This window comes from Endocarpon pusillum (genome assembly GCF_000464535.1).
Source record: "Endocarpon pusillum Z07020 unplaced genomic scaffold scaffold1719, whole genome shotgun sequence".
Lineage (NCBI taxonomy): Eukaryota > Fungi > Ascomycota > Eurotiomycetes > Verrucariales > Verrucariaceae > Endocarpon > Endocarpon pusillum.
In genome coordinates this window covers 389,126-404,018 of record NW_006916062.1, presented here as the reverse complement: position 1 = coordinate 404,018, position 14,893 = coordinate 389,126, and the positions used below count along the sequence as shown (strand labels likewise).

The 14,893-nt window shown below is 49.6% G+C and overlaps 5 protein-coding genes across 5 annotated transcripts; 2 read left to right on the top strand and 3 right to left on the bottom strand.

The window, feature by feature from the left end:
* Positions 1–2,030: 2,030 nt before the first annotated feature.
* Positions 2,031–2,628, bottom strand: EPUS_00965 (uncharacterized protein; the record flags this gene model as incomplete). Its single annotated transcript, XM_007802523.1, has 2 exons — positions 2,031–2,509; positions 2,577–2,628. The coding sequence occupies 2 exons, from the start codon at positions 2,626–2,628 to the stop codon at positions 2,031–2,033; spliced, it is 531 nt and encodes a 176-aa protein (XP_007800714.1).
* Positions 2,629–4,321: 1,693 nt separating this feature from the next.
* EPUS_00964 (uncharacterized protein) lies at positions 4,322–6,499 on the top strand (the record flags this gene model as incomplete). Its single annotated transcript, XM_007802522.1, has 1 exon — positions 4,322–6,499. The coding sequence occupies one exon, from the start codon at positions 4,322–4,324 to the stop codon at positions 6,497–6,499; it is 2,178 nt and encodes a 725-aa protein (XP_007800713.1).
* A 762-nt stretch (positions 6,500–7,261) lies between these two features.
* Positions 7,262–8,832, bottom strand: EPUS_00963 (uncharacterized protein; the record flags this gene model as incomplete). Its single annotated transcript, XM_007802521.1, has 2 exons — positions 7,262–7,647; positions 7,752–8,832. The coding sequence occupies 2 exons, from the start codon at positions 8,830–8,832 to the stop codon at positions 7,262–7,264; spliced, it is 1,467 nt and encodes a 488-aa protein (XP_007800712.1).
* A 901-nt stretch (positions 8,833–9,733) lies between these two features.
* On the bottom strand, positions 9,734–11,227 carry EPUS_00962 (uncharacterized protein; the record flags this gene model as incomplete). The annotated part of the gene is made up of 3 exons (XM_007802520.1): positions 9,734–10,287; positions 10,353–11,010; positions 11,105–11,227. 3 exons carry the CDS (start codon positions 11,225–11,227, stop codon positions 9,734–9,736), a joined length of 1,335 nt encoding a protein of 444 aa, XP_007800711.1.
* A 2,427-nt stretch (positions 11,228–13,654) lies between these two features.
* EPUS_00961 (uncharacterized protein) lies at positions 13,655–14,717 on the top strand (the record flags this gene model as incomplete). The annotated part of the gene is made up of 3 exons (XM_007802519.1): positions 13,655–14,010; positions 14,063–14,288; positions 14,361–14,717. The coding sequence occupies 3 exons, from the start codon at positions 13,655–13,657 to the stop codon at positions 14,715–14,717; spliced, it is 939 nt and encodes a 312-aa protein (XP_007800710.1).
* Between the last annotated feature and the right edge of the window lie 176 nt (positions 14,718–14,893).

Here is a 14,893-nt window from a genome sequence, read left to right as displayed (position 1 = left end):
GATGAACACTAGTACCAACTTCGGACTGAAGTGCTTGATAAGTAATCTTCGGATTGATACGAATAATGCGTAAAATGTTGCGTTTTTGGACCCTATTTAAGGCCTGAGGACGTCCTGAACGAGGCAAGCTTTTGCCGTTGTTGCGTACTGGATTTTGAACAATGATATCAGAAACAGTGGATTTGCCGCAATGCAGATTTTGACCAATCTCTCGACTTGTGAGCCCTAGGGCTTTGTACGCCGAAATTTGACCTCGTTGGTATGGAGATAGCTCTTTGCCATAGCTTCTATTGATTTCAAGAGGCGCCAAAGCCTTGCGTTGAGCCATGGTAGTTGTTTGAAAAAGGGTGTAAAAAAACGCGTGTTCAAAAATGACGCGTTTTGGCCGGATACTTTCGCGCGGGGCTGTACTTTCCAACCACGACATAACGAGCTGCCGCTCTAGCAATGCTGAGTCCAGTGAGGTGAAAAGCCATTCTACGCTAAACTGCCTAATCCTCAAACACATATTATCTCTCAAAGCTCACCAGGGAGCGCACCATTGCCAACATTGGCAAGCTAACTGCGGCAGCACAGGCACGACAGTAATGCAGCCAAACACAACACTATCATGATAAAGGGTGTGGTCATCAGCTTTCAGAGAGCCAGAAACCGCAGGAGTACCAAACCATTTTCCGTACTACCATTTGTGAGGGTTGAGAGTCCAGCTGCAGAATACTAAAGCTCCTCGACATACGAAAGATTCTGATCAGGAAGGGAGGCTGCTGACGGGCCCAAAGCCCCAGGTTTGGGAAGTTTGGAAGAAAGATGCCTCCAACAGATTGATTCCCGCACTTGGTGCTTTTGAGGATGCAGTACGGCCGGATGATCCTGTAGCATAGGGGCAGGAGCATATGAATTGCATGACACAACTCAATTAAGAGACCAGGGGCAAGCCCATTCTAGGCGAAGAGAGTAAGCTCCAACGAAATCGTTTAGTCTCGAAAAGGCTGGCAGTGTGCTTAAATGTGCTATCTAACCCAGATCACTCGGGCAAACAGTGGTTGGCTGGCGAGATTCAGGACCTACATGGTACAAAGCAAACGCATGATGAGCCACTTTTCTGTTTAACTATTGTCCAATCTTTAGAGTTGAACATGATGCTCTCTCGAAAAAAAACTTGCTCAAGTCTCTGCGATCAACATCTCTTCTCCCATATGGATAAGGGCAAGTGACTCCAACGAAGTACGGAGAAGGCAGCCCAATGAGAAATTCTGAGGCAGAACTCGTCGGGACCGGGATCCTTGAGAGAGAGTCGAGATTGTTGCAGCCTGGAAGAGGAAGTGGGATAAGGGTTCTACGAGTCGCGTACTTGGAATCCGTGAATATGGGTCTGGAGGGCGCCGATGCGGAAGTTGGAAAATGGGTGAAATATGACGAGACAAAACTAAGGCTCTGAACCACCGTGAATAGGCACGTCACGGAGTACAAATTCGAGCTCCAGCACCAGTTCGGATGGGAAATGGAGACGAGACAACGACGAATTGATGCGACCCAGTTAGTCAACTAGGATAGCGCTTAAGCCAAGCCTGCATTAGGAAACTCTCTTTCCATAACAGGCATCAAACCGAAGGTGACTGCTCTTTAGCGATCCAAAATGCGATCTATAGACAGATCTGTGGAGTATACCCTGTCCTTCAGCCGATTCGGCTACCTATATTCAGTGAGTATCACTGGTTGAAAGCATTGGGGCATCCCAGCCCAAAGAGCGCAATGCAGCTTCGATGGGTAGATATCACCACTGGTCATCGCATGGTACCATAGTGAGAATCACAATGCTCCCGAAAATTGTCAGATGAAAATTCAAATCAGTCTATTCCCAACTATGTGCTCCACGCGCAGCGTAGAGGCCCATACCCGAATCTATCAGTCTATTCTAACATCTCCCTGAGGCTCCAGCAGACAGCCGCAAGGCGAAAGACCGCGACTTATATCAGCTGTTTTGGCGGTGCATCGTTGGCAAATGGATTGTGATTTTCGAAGTCAGCGCTTTACTGGCCTCGGAGCGCCTGAGCAGCGTCGTCGTTGGGCTGAGCATCACCGAATCCACAGCCTCCATCACGGCCCTGAGCTACAATTGCACCGGCGCACTTGCCAGTGTTGAAGCCACAGCAGCCAGAGGCGCATTCAGCGTCGCTGGCACATGCTCCGGTGATGAATTGGGTTCCAGGGGCCTTCCCGCTTCCACCAGCTGGGGCTGCGGATGAAGTCGCAGGGGCTGCCGCTCCACCAGCTGGGGCTGCTGCTCCTCCTCCGTTGGCGGGAGAGGATCCCCCAAAGCCAAGAGCCTTCGCCGCGGTGTCGTTGGGCGCATCATCACCGAATCCACAACCTCCATCGCGTCCTTGGGCGACAATGGCACCTGCGCACTTTCCGGTGTTGAAGCCACAGCATCCAGATGCGCAATCAGCATCGCTCGTGCATTCTCCAGTGATGAATTGTGTGCCCTGAGCAGCAACCATGAAAGCCACTGAGAGGAAGATTGTTAGTCGAGCAAAGAAGACGGGTTTTTGGAAGCGGTAGGATTATGAACTCACAGTTCATGGCAAGGAAAGCAATTGCAGAGTTCTTGAGGATGAAGCCGGCCATTTTGAGTGATTGGAGGTTGAAGTAGTAGATTGAAGTTTGATTAATGAGGGGATTGGGAAAAAGATTGAATTAGTTGAATTAATTTAGAGGAAAGCTTTTGTTAGAATACCAGATTCTGTTGATGAATAGACTGTCGTTTGAATGATGCTGAAAATGAAATCCAGAGAGAATACTTGCCTGTTCTTATACCAGACAACAGCCTATGAAAGGATGGAGATCCTGGCAGTTCATTTCTGAGATTCTGACAGTCTGAGGCCGTAACCTTGGTCTAGCATGCATTGTACAATCGGTGCTGCCACACCGAGGAGCGTCTCGACCATAGGACTGCTCTGGAGAGTCAAAGCATGATTGATGGTTGTGACGGAGGTGGTTTGACAGATTGTTTCGCCGAGATCATGCTCCATGGACACACAACGCCCGGACGCCCCTCATTTGACGCCTTAGGCGCTGAAGCACTAGTAGACACTAGTCGGTTCCAAGGGGCCTCTGGGCCAGGAGTTTTATGCACTATAGGTCTCAATTGCGGGGTCCAAGTTTCTCCCGACAGACGACCTAAAACGCCTAAAACGAGCATCCTGCTGCTCAGTCACTCAATTACATAAGCTGTCCCTATGAAGTTTCATCCTTCTGGTCACAGAGCAGTGGAGTACTCCGTACATTCACACATTCTGACCTCTGATACTCATCGTTCCAACCCATTTTGTCTCCACTGTTTCTATTATGCAACGGGTACTACTCTTCTACCGGGAAAATTAACCTCTGTCCGTCCCAACTGTTACGTGACCACTTGGCTGGCTGTGAAGCATAGATCCAACAAGGATTGCCTATGCATTGCCTATGCATTTCTTAGTTCCTGGAGCCCTCAACAGTGCTCCAGATTGCTCGATTGAATCCTCAAATATTCGGTTGCAGAAGCTTCCTCATCAAGCAAGCCCTTTCAAATGAGGTGAACGTAACTGAAGAGACATACAATCGAGCCTTAGAAATTGGGCATCTAGCGATGAACCAGAAGTGGCTTCCTTTACAATACAGAGATATGGCCGTTTTCCACTGGACCACGTGTACTCCGTACCAAACCAAAAATGGGCTCCACACCAGGGATCAGGCAGAATGAATGCAAGCTTAGAAACTCCTTCCATGGATGGGGGACGGTCCAGAATCTCCTCAGTGTATTCATAGCTTGGTTAACAAGTCCATTTGCCGTGTTTGACTTGATTTAGCGAAAGGTTATGCGATTTAGCTGCGGTGTTGAAGAAACTCTAGGAAATTACCCGCTGGATTTGTCGAGTTTTATCATTTATTCTATCGAAGAACACTAATTATAAAGGGCTTAGCGTCTCTGGTATTTGCTAGTAGATGCTTTGGCGGGGAGCCCCCTGTGCTGATCCGGGTCTATTTACGCGGCAAGAGGCAGATCGTGTCCTGGTCCTAAAAGAACAATTCATCTCCCATCACAAACCATTTGCGCTTCGACTATCTATCCGATTCGATGAAGAGAACTTTCTCGGCGACTTGCAGTGTTGCAAAACGCGTCAGAACAGACTAATTGAACGACAAGCATCCTTACAAAAATCTCTCATCCCGGGTACCCGCGCATTCCTTAACCCTCCTTCCGCAGCTGAACCAGATCTGCTATTCACTTCCTTCGTTTTGTGAGCATTTGCTCCTCAGGATCTCATCAAAGCTAAGAGCCATGGAGCCTAGAGTAGGTGAGACGGTGGACGTGCCTGGTGGCATGCATGGCATCGTCAAGTTTGTTGGCGAAGTCGCAGGCAAGAAGGGCAAGTTTGCAGGCGTGCAGTTGGCCGCAGAATTCGCTATCAGGGGCAAAAACAGTGGCGATGTGGATGGGAGGCACTATTTCAAAACAACCAAGCCTGGTTCGGGAATCTTTCTTCCCGTCGAAAAGGCCATACGCAGGGGACCGGCCACGCCGACCACGCCTTCACTAGCAACTTTTAATCAAGGCGGACGAACATCCGTCCTGCCCAAACCAAACTTCAGCCAGTCGATAGGGCCTGGAGCACGAGCAGCCAGTCCTGCCCTGAAGCCTTCATCGCGAAGGCCGTCCTTGCAACGACCTGGTTCACCTTTGCGGAGTACTCCTGCCAAACCCCTACCCAAGCTCTCGACACCAGCTTCGCGCCCCTCACTTGGTCCAATGGCCAGAAACAAGGTGGGGATGGGCTCCCGGTACGGCCAGAGCCCCACAAGCAGGTCATCAAACTTCGGAAGTAGTCTTCATGGCCCTGCTGCTACACCCTCAAGAGCTCCTCTTGGTCCTGAACTCTCTTTCGACGACGAGTCAGACCCTACTCCTACGCCGACGCCTGCGCCTGCGCCTGTGAAGACGAACGATCACATAATGAAAGATGAGGAGATTAGAAGGCTAAAAGTAAGTCTGGAGCAGAAGGACGGTCAACTAAAAGAGCAAGCTGCCACATTATCAGAAATGGAGAAATCGCTTTCTGAGCTTCAGTCGCTACTACCTCCGGATTACGAATCTCTTGACCATAGGCGGGATGTTGTTGTCGAGTCTGACGTTGCACAAATGCGAAATATAGTCCGAGATAAGAATGAGAAGATACAGATGCTCATCGCTGAGTTTGATGCCCATCGTGCCGATTTCAGAAGTACGATAGATACTTTAGAAATGGCCAGCACAGAGACTGAGCGTGTTTACGAGAAACGAGTGGATGAGCTCCTCCAAGAAGTACGCGAGCTGCAGGACCGTGGTGAGGATGTCCAGACGGTGGCGCAGCAGCTGAGGCAGCTGGAAGATCTAGTGCAAGAGTTAGAAGAGGGTTTAGAGGACGCCAGAAGGGGAGAAGCGGAAGCCAGAGCAGAAGTGGAGTTCCTACGGGGGGAGGTCGAAAGAGGACGATCTGAATTGAAGCGCGAGAGGAGCAAAGCTGCTGCCGTGAGGGAAGACAACGGTCAGAATGGCAGCAGCCACAGCAGCCACCGCAGCATGCGGGGACTTGAGGCGAAAGATGATGAAATCAGAGGCCTAAAAGCTATCATCCACTCCCTCAGCGGAAATGCACCGGCAGGTTCTAACGTCAAGACAAATGGTCACGTTAATGGTCTGGGCCACAGCGTCCAGCATGAGCAGATAATCGAGCTGGAGCAAAGATTGAAAGAGCTCGAAGTACTTCTCGACAGGAAGTCATCCCGCGAAGGAGAATTGGAGCGAGAGCTCGAACGCCTCCGTAGCTCAGAAGCAGCAGACAAACATAAAAGCGCCGACACGATCGGAAGCCATCGACTGTCTGATCGGACCATCGTGCCCGGAGACTGGCGTGACCAGAAAGGCGTCTCAGCGCCCTCGCAGCTGGAAACAATGCACGAAGCGGATTCGCGTTCAACAGTCACAGACGTCAGTGGCCTGTGGTGCGAAATCTGCGAGACAGGCGGCCACGATATTTTAACCTGCACGAACATGTTCATGGGCCAGCAACAAGAAGGGGGAGCACAACGAGAGCAAGGGCGAGAACCTTCCCAAGATGACTTCAGGTCAATGACTCCGCCTTTTACCAGCGATCTCGTAAAAGAAGCAACCCATGAGCCGTCACCATCACAACTCCAATCCCACGCTGAAGGCAACCGTATCGCTCCCCTCAGGCCAATGCCAAGTCTTTCCAGTGTTACAAGTGTCGCGAGCCGACCCCTAACAGCGTCGACACTACCAAAAGACGCTCCCGCTCCTCCCCCACCATCAGCTCTACCAAAACAACCACACCCGAATCCAAACGATCTGGGAATGGTGGCCGGTAAAGCAAGCGGCGTGATCGATGAGGAGAAGTGGTGCGCGTTATGTGAGCGGGACGGACATGAGAGTGTGGATTGTCCGTTCGAGGATGCGTTTTAGGAAAGGAAGGGAGCGAGAGAGTTTGTGTGTGTGGTTGGTTGATGGAATTGGGGTGTGATGTCAAGAGATATGAAAGTGGGTGGATTGCTTCCTGATTAAATCAACGGGAGTATTGGAGCGGGACGCGTCTATAATTGAAAAACTTAAAGTTTGTTCGGAAGGGGTCATTTGTGAGCGACGGAGAGTATTGGGGGGTTTTCTGCTCGCAGGATCTAGCTGTCTATCTTATACACGCGAACTTTTCAGTGGAGCCAAGGGGGGTGGGGGCAAGGCGTTGCTTCTCTTAATTAAACACGGAAGGAGGAGGCGGCACTGTCAGACTCGACTGACTGACTAGTTAGTTTATTCAATGATGCCCCAGCGGCAGCGGGGGTTTCGATCCTCTCTCTCTGACTTGTCCAATTGAAGAAATCTCGCAATGATCGAAAGTGGAAATTGTACGTCCAGCTAGCGAGAAAAGAATTCGCATCAAGAACTTCTCCAACAGCCTTTAGGGCCTTCAAGGGCAAAAGCAATCCTTGAACAAGATCACGAGCTCGTGATGTGAACAGCAGTCACTAATTAAGTGGCTGGTGATACGGAGGACTGGTTCACAGACCGATTGACTGGTCCGTCCCTAACCCAGAACCCACACTCCACACCCCAGAGGATACCATGTATTGTATTAGCACTATAGCCACTACTGTAGTTAGCGCAGACACCTCGCATAGCGACTCCACGGCGTCAGGACTGTTGTTTCCAGTCAACTAGCGTCAGCCTGGGTCAAGCTTCCTCGTGGTGGTTCCTTTCGTCGAGCTGTCTTACAGACGACTCCTGCTTGTTGCTGATTTCCATCTTTGAAAGTTGTTGTCCAAGTTTTTCTACGTTAGTGGAGACTTGAATCGCTCTGAGCGGCTTTGCATCGTCAGAGAAATGATCTGACTGAGCAGTGGGTGTTCGACCAATAGCGTCCAGCGCTGATGCTTCTGCATAGGAGAGAAGCTCACTGATCTCACTTCCAAAATTTTCCATATGATCGGCCGACTTGATTCGATAAGGACCAAACAACCACATCCTGAGGAAGGCTTCGTCTGTGGCCGGCTTTCCATGCAGATAATCGAGATACTGGTTCTTGTTCTCAGCAAGTGTGATAAATATCTCGTCACGGTCTTGAGATATCAGAACTCGGCTGTAAAGTCTCAAAATAAAAGTCAAGTCTCTTGTTTTAGTTGACATGATACAACTTACTAATATTTATCGTCCTTTTCCTTACCTGCATTGCCATCAACGGTGGATCGAAGAGGAGCTCTCCAGTGGCTGTCAGGCTCCGCTGCTATCCAGAGAGCCATCTGTGCACTCTCCTGCATGTATATTCTGTGCCTGCCTTGGTTCTGCCGTTCGCGATGAGCTGCCTTGACCTCTAAGATTGCTGCAGGTTTGTTTCGAAGCTCACTCGGGGAGTACTCCAGGTGGCCATCGGTAACTGCCGTGAAGCCTTTCCCTTTCACATCATTTTGTAAGGTTGGCACGAATTTGAAGGCTTTTCTGTGCGGTGTCCAGCAAGTGTCATGTGCTGGGTCAAGTCTCCATATCGCCTGCAAGAATGCAATCAGGGCGAAATTGACAATAGCCTCATCCTCGGCCGGCAGGGGAACAGGTTGTGACGGAGTGCCTGGCGTTTCGAAGTCCATTTTGACAGAACCCGACGAACGCTCCGGTGTGGCCGGCATCATCAGCAGGGGCGCACGTGGCCTGAGTTGTCTAGATTTTGAATCTGCCGCAAACCCTTCCTTGACGCTTGTTCTTCCCGCTGAAACTTTTTCCTCATAGATTTTAAGTTGATTTCCAAGTGCGATTCCGAATATTCCGAGGTCACCAGGAAAGCTGCTGCTTGACCTGTATGGTTTGGACTGCCGATGCTTAAAGTTTTCTTCGAGGAAATCAATATATGCTTTCCATGCTTTGTTCTCCCTCATCGTTGCCTTTCTCCTTTCATAGTCTGTCTGCTGGAATCCGAGTTTTACAAGATAATCCATTAGTACCGACGTATGGTCTGGCCATATGGTTCTGAGAACCAAGAATTGCGGAAGACGAATTTCTGACGCCGAGTCTGCCTGCAAAAGTGTATTGATGGTCAAGCCGGCCGTGTTCTCGGATTTAGTCAGCTCAGCCCACCTGCTTGCAGTGGTAGGCAGCCCGTATACTTTGTACGCTCCGGAAGGTTTAGGGTCACGGACAGAGCTAATGAAAGGATTGTTTGACTCGTCGGAAGGCCGCTGTGTATTCTTGGATGAGACATTGAGGCGGCCACCGTGTGGAGCGCTGGAGGCACTCGTGGGGCTATCTGGCGGCATCATGTATATATCAACTCAGCGGAATGTAAATACCGGTTGTTGCTGAAAGCTGAGAAAATGGTTCTGGGAGTATCGTTCGGGCTAATTTTTTATAACACCTGGAATCGAGCCGTCTTTCATCAAGGGGCCCATGTGTGGTATGCCAAAACACTATGCGTTCTTTTCCATAACACAACCGCCTAGCCCACCGGCCAGAACACGGAGAAATCCTTGTGGTGGTCAGTCACATGAGCGGAAGAGATGCTTTACATGCATAACATTATGGCTTTGGTGAAAAGCAAAGGAGATACATTATGATCTTCGTAGGGGCTATAAGCTCATTGCTGCGCCTCTGCAGTCAACCCAATCGAGGTTTAGACATGCCGGTAACCAGCTTCATGGCTTATGCGTAGGTTCTGGAACGGATGGGAGTAAGAACGCTGTTGACAACGGAGGAGGAGGACCGGGGGAGGTAGGGAATAGGACAGGGCAGAAGAGTGCATTCCGCGTCCGTGTCGGCTGGCGATTCCTGTCCAAGTTGACGTTTTGAAGCTCGACTGCGTGAGGGTAAGCGGTCTCTGAGTTGGTGGATGGCGGTTTCGGAATTGGTTCGTCCTATCATCTCTTTCTCTCTCTCTTTGGCTTGTGGTTGTGGTGATGAGGAGGGGGTCATCGTGATCCATGAAGCTGGGAAAGACCTGGCTTGGTTTGATTGTGACCTCCTGGGCGTATGTGCTGTGCGAGGCTTGGATCATGGCTATTTGTTGTTGTATGCATGTAGGTTTCGAGGCGTTGAAGTGGGTCTGGCATTTCGACAAGTCAGGCGGGCGGTGGAAGTCTCTGAATGGCCGAAACAAAGTTATCAAGTCATGCCATTTCCAAGTGCCCAAGAGGCTGAAGAAAAATAGATTGGGACAGCTCATCATGAGTCCGCACTTCCATCATCCTCCGGCAGACCTTCAATACATCTCTCCATCACGTCAATCAACTGGTCGATATCCGGTCTGTCGGCCGGCTCAACCTGGAGACAAGCTCTGACCACCTCCCTCACACTATCATTGATCCCTCCACCTTGTGCCGCCGCAGCACCACCATCCGCGTTACCGTTAGCCGCCGCGCCTTGTTTCCCTTTCCCCTTGTTACCTCCTTCATTGGGAAATCTCCAATCCCCCCCTAGCACACAGATACTCAAGCTGCCGCCCGTTTCCTCAGAGCGAGCTTCGAACGGACTCTTCCCCACGAGACACGCATACAGAGTACAGCCGAGACTCCAGATATCGACTTTCGTGTCGACGACGGAACCTGTTTTCACGTCGAAAAGTTCGGGAGCGCGGTAGGGCATGGTAGAGTGTTCGGCGGCGGTGTCTTGAACTGCTAGGGCAAGAGATCGAGAGGTGATTGGGGTGGGCGACGGAGAAAGAGAACCGAGGTCCATGAGGATTGGGGTATGCCCGTCGTCAGATATCATTATATTACCTAATGAAAGAGTTAGTGCACTGAGGGGTCAAGTCATGCTGAGGAAGAGGTGGAATTTGGAATACCTGGCTTGATATCTCTATGAGCATAAGCCCTCAGCTCGCCCTCTCCGACGCCTTCTTGTGCCCTTGTTACCTCCCCTTCCATCAGCGGTATGTCTTCTTCTCCCCCGTCTTCCTGGTCTGGCGGCTCCGCAACCATTTCTCTCCTTTTCTGCTTTTGACATTTACCGGCCCGCTTCGCCGCGTCTCGGTCGGCGTTTGCTGCCTCTTCTCTTACTGCACGAGCCTTGTTCTTAGCTCCTACTGCATGCCCGCCTGAGCCCTTCGGCATGCGATATTGATGCATCCCCTTCAGTGCTCTAGCCACGCCCAGCATCAGTTCCATCAACCTCTTCTGTGGGAACTTGGTGTGGTTGACAAGGTTGGCATTGATCGCATCTTGTAAGTTTCCCCTTCTGTAGTATGGTAATAGAATGTATACTGTTTTACTCCCGTCGTTACCAGTATTGCCGATGCCGGAGACTTTGCTACCGCTGTCGTTCTGGACGGCATGATCGATGCTGTGGATTATGTTGGGTACGGTGGAGAAGAGGGTGTATGCTTCGACTTCTTTGAGGGCTTGTGAGACAGATTCAGCGCCAAAAGGGCAGCGGATCTTCTTGAGGGCGTAGAGTTCGGATGTCGAGGTATCTTGAACTAGGTAGACGTAGGAGAAGCCGCCCTAGCCTTGAATCTCAGTAAGGATGTAGTATAGAGAAGGGGGCGTGTTTCGCCAGAAGATGCGTGGATAGTTTCGGCACAGTGCTTGAACCTACCTCACCAAGTAATCTGAGCATCTTGAAGCTTCTGCTGTTGATTTTGAGCTGGGGAGACGAAGGGAAGCAGACGAGGCAGTTGGCGATGGAGTATATCACATCGAAAAAGTACTGGGCCGCCATCTTGTGCAATGTGAACAGTGGACTGGGTAAGACGCAGATGGCAGTTCCAGTGAGATAGCTTCCCTGTTGATTTGAGGTTGCCGCGGTTCCAGAAAGAGACGCGCAAGTGCTTTCAACCCTTTACTGGTCTTGTGCTATCTCACATCTCATTTATTCGTTGTTCTGAGGAATTGAACGCTTCACTGTCTAGCGGTCAGGTCGCGTTCAGCTCTTACCACAGCTGCTACTAATGGAGTTCTAACCGATCCACCAACGCCAGGACTCGTATGCGCCCATGTCACGTGCTGGACCTACCATTTTTGGATTTGATAGATTTTCAATGGTGCAGCTTTAGTGGATGCTTTCTTGCGTGTCTCTTGTCCTGCGTTTGATAGTAACAATATTCTTGCACCAGAAAGAGATATGACAAGCTATATTATCGAACAGACACGGCTATCCATAGTGATTAATGAGCGTGGTCAAAGCTATTGCTTCTTGATGTTTTTGAGGGCGTCCGCCAAGGCACATTCAAAATCAGGCACAAATTCAGGAGAGATCTCTGTGTTAAAAAGAGCCCCAAAATAATCCTGACCCCTCAATTGCATCTTCGACCTCAAGTCTCGATTTCATTTGTTGCTGAGTTGCTGATATTGAAGGGTACCCATGTCTCTTCAATTGCAAGACTGGCTCCTTCGGCCCAAGATATTCCTTCATTCACACCCTTTTCAACGCCCCCTTTCAATCTCCTTCACGTAGCTGTTCATTCCGAGAATACCTCATACCCGTTCCCCTGGACCGCACATCTCTTAGGTTACCTCGCACTTTACTGATTATTACCGACCAACTCTCCCAGATAGACCGGGAGGTCTTGCTCAGCCTGCAGACGAGATCTGGCGTGGATTATATGTTTAATTTGGTAATTGTACTGGATTCCTGGGTCTGGAAGGTAGGAGTTTCGACTCGGGGATAGTATGTAGCCGCTTCTGAAGAACTAGTTCCAGCACAGCTGGGGGCCTCTTCCGCAATCTGTCCAACTTTTACCCTTCTCAATTGTGACAGGTTGGTGCCCGCTCCGGCAATCCGTGTAGAAAATCACGAACTCATAAGAGCAGATGTTTATCTTCGTCATATGGTCACCACACAAATAAATCCTTGAGCTCGGCCCAGATTTGACTCCCCAGTTGCAGTGAGGCCACTTGCAATTCTAGCCCTTGACACAGCTCTTATTCGTCTCCTGCTGCGCCATAAACACGCACCGGAGCGACTGCCGCCTAGACCTAGGGTTGCGTTGCTGGTACACCTGCGTTACAGTTTCCTCAACTCGCCGTCGTTCAAACCAATCCTTAGAAAGAACGGAAAGTGCATATATATACCATTCGGTATTGCCAGAAACGTGTCGGCTCGTTGTATGGGTTGATGAATGGCGACTCGAGAGAATCCAAAATGACTGCGCGACATTGGACTATGTCGACCCCGACCCCTTGGGGGCGTTCTGGTCTTTCGTCAACAACCGCAACTATAATTCACGAGAGGAGCTTGGATGTTGTTAATCCTTACATAGCGTGCTGATAGGATAAAAATGCAGAAATGACGAGTGACCTTGTGTATAAGCTTCTTTGAAAGAGGCATTTCTTGTTTATTTTTGGCACATTGTTGAGGGTGCTGTGGCACGAGACGCGAGGGAGTGCAGCATGGTCGCTTAATCGCCGCTGAGCCCTCTTGCAAATCATTCGAGGGAATTCTTTATATTATGTAGGAAAAGCACCAGTCATTCCCTTTCAGAATGTAAGAATTGCATGCCAGTACCAACATATAGAGCTCCAGGCATCTGGTGTTACGAGTGATCAAATTCAATCTTTTGATTTGAGGATCGCCTTGAATGTGCCTTGGCGGATGCCCTAGCGGTGGTGCCCTGATCTTGAATCCAGGAGCATGCCAAGATTATTAACGTACCACTGGTAAGTGGGCCAGTTTGAACGCGACCGTAGCTGAGATGCAAGCACTTTAACCCAACCAGAATGGCGACATTTTGATTGGCTAACATCAACTTCACAGGCTGTGATGATTCTTGTTGTAAAATCGCAAGTCGTAAGATAAGTCACTATCTGATGTATTTTTAGTTTAATTTATACAGAATGTTAATGATCAAGAGAGACAGATTTGTACCGAGTATGTTAGGTTTCTTTCAACGAGCACATGAATTTACCCTTAGCCGCCTCGGCCCGATTTAGAGCGACACCATGTTTGCTTAGTGACTAGGTCCCCGAGCCCGCATGAGTAACAATTACTACGTACTACTACGTACGGAGTACCTACGTAGGTAAACACAAATTTCCACATCACCCAGCTTATCTTCGATGACAGTGTCAACAAGAGCGACACATATCCTGGTCTACAATATCCTACTCCTACGTCTACCTGTACTTCCATTAGTACACAAATCTCAAAATGGCCTGCGAGGAGGAATTCTACTGTGCGCTGCTTACGTTATTCAACGACCTCAGTTCCATTTTCGATCCCAATATCGGTTCATCAACCATGTTTGAACTGGGTATCGACGCAGTCCAGATAGACCTAGAAAGAGAGACTGCAACTGGTGGCCAATATTTTCACCCAATGTCTCTAGCTCAGTGGCAAGCGCTACCCCTTGAATCAGTACTTAAGTTCTCCTTCAAGTGGCCACGCTCGCTCCCGAACCTAGCCGATGCACATGACATTTCAGATAGCATTGATCGTCGTCTCAACGCTTACAATGAAGAAGATGGAAACAATGTGCATGACGCTACCGCATGGGAAGTTATGTGGTAAGGTCTACCATAAGAAACAACCTCCACAAAAATTGATTTTGATTGACAGCTTTGACGACGCACCTGAGGAAAGACTCGTCAAACTGACAGCATTCGACTGTGAGATGAGCCACCTGTTGGAGATCCCTAATCACCCGCATCGAGCCTGTGTTTCTTGCCACGAAGTCCCATACGCAACTGGGTTGCTACGAAACGAACTAATGCTTCTGATTGGCATGATGATGATTAGAATGTTAAGGAAGGAAAAGGATTTCGTTGACGATCATACTTTCCCGGTCAGTTCTCAATATAATTAGCTTGGAATATGCTTCTGAAAGCCTTCTTTACTAACTTTATCTCCTTTGAAGGTTCTAATGGTCTCCATTAATGGAAGAGAGGCACGCCTTATCCAAGCACACATCGCACCAGAAGAGCAGCGTATCAAGATCCGTTACAGCCAGCTGTTCGATTTCGACAATTCTCCTCAAGAAGAAGTCTTGGATCTGTTTGTACGATGGTTGTTAAGCAAGCCTCTATCCCCTGACACAACTTCCTCACAGAATAAGGATACCGTAGAGATGCCTCCAGCCGCAACACTTGAGGTTGCTTTGCCTATCACGCCAGCCCACCAGGCACCTTTGCCTCCAAGGACAGGTCGTGTCAGGGAGGATCTTGTGGTGAGCCCAGTCACGAGATCGCCACAGTCACTGGTCACAGCCATGTAGACGACGCCTAGGCAGCTGTGCCATTCACAGGAACTCGTCTTACCATGGCTGCTCTAGCGCCTAAAGCACCTGGCACACTCCAGTACTTTTAAACAGCACAGGAGCAGAATCTGCCCTGCATAGATGCAAGCCGGACAGCAAGTACGCAAGCGTAGTGAGATTGTCATTGTTCTATC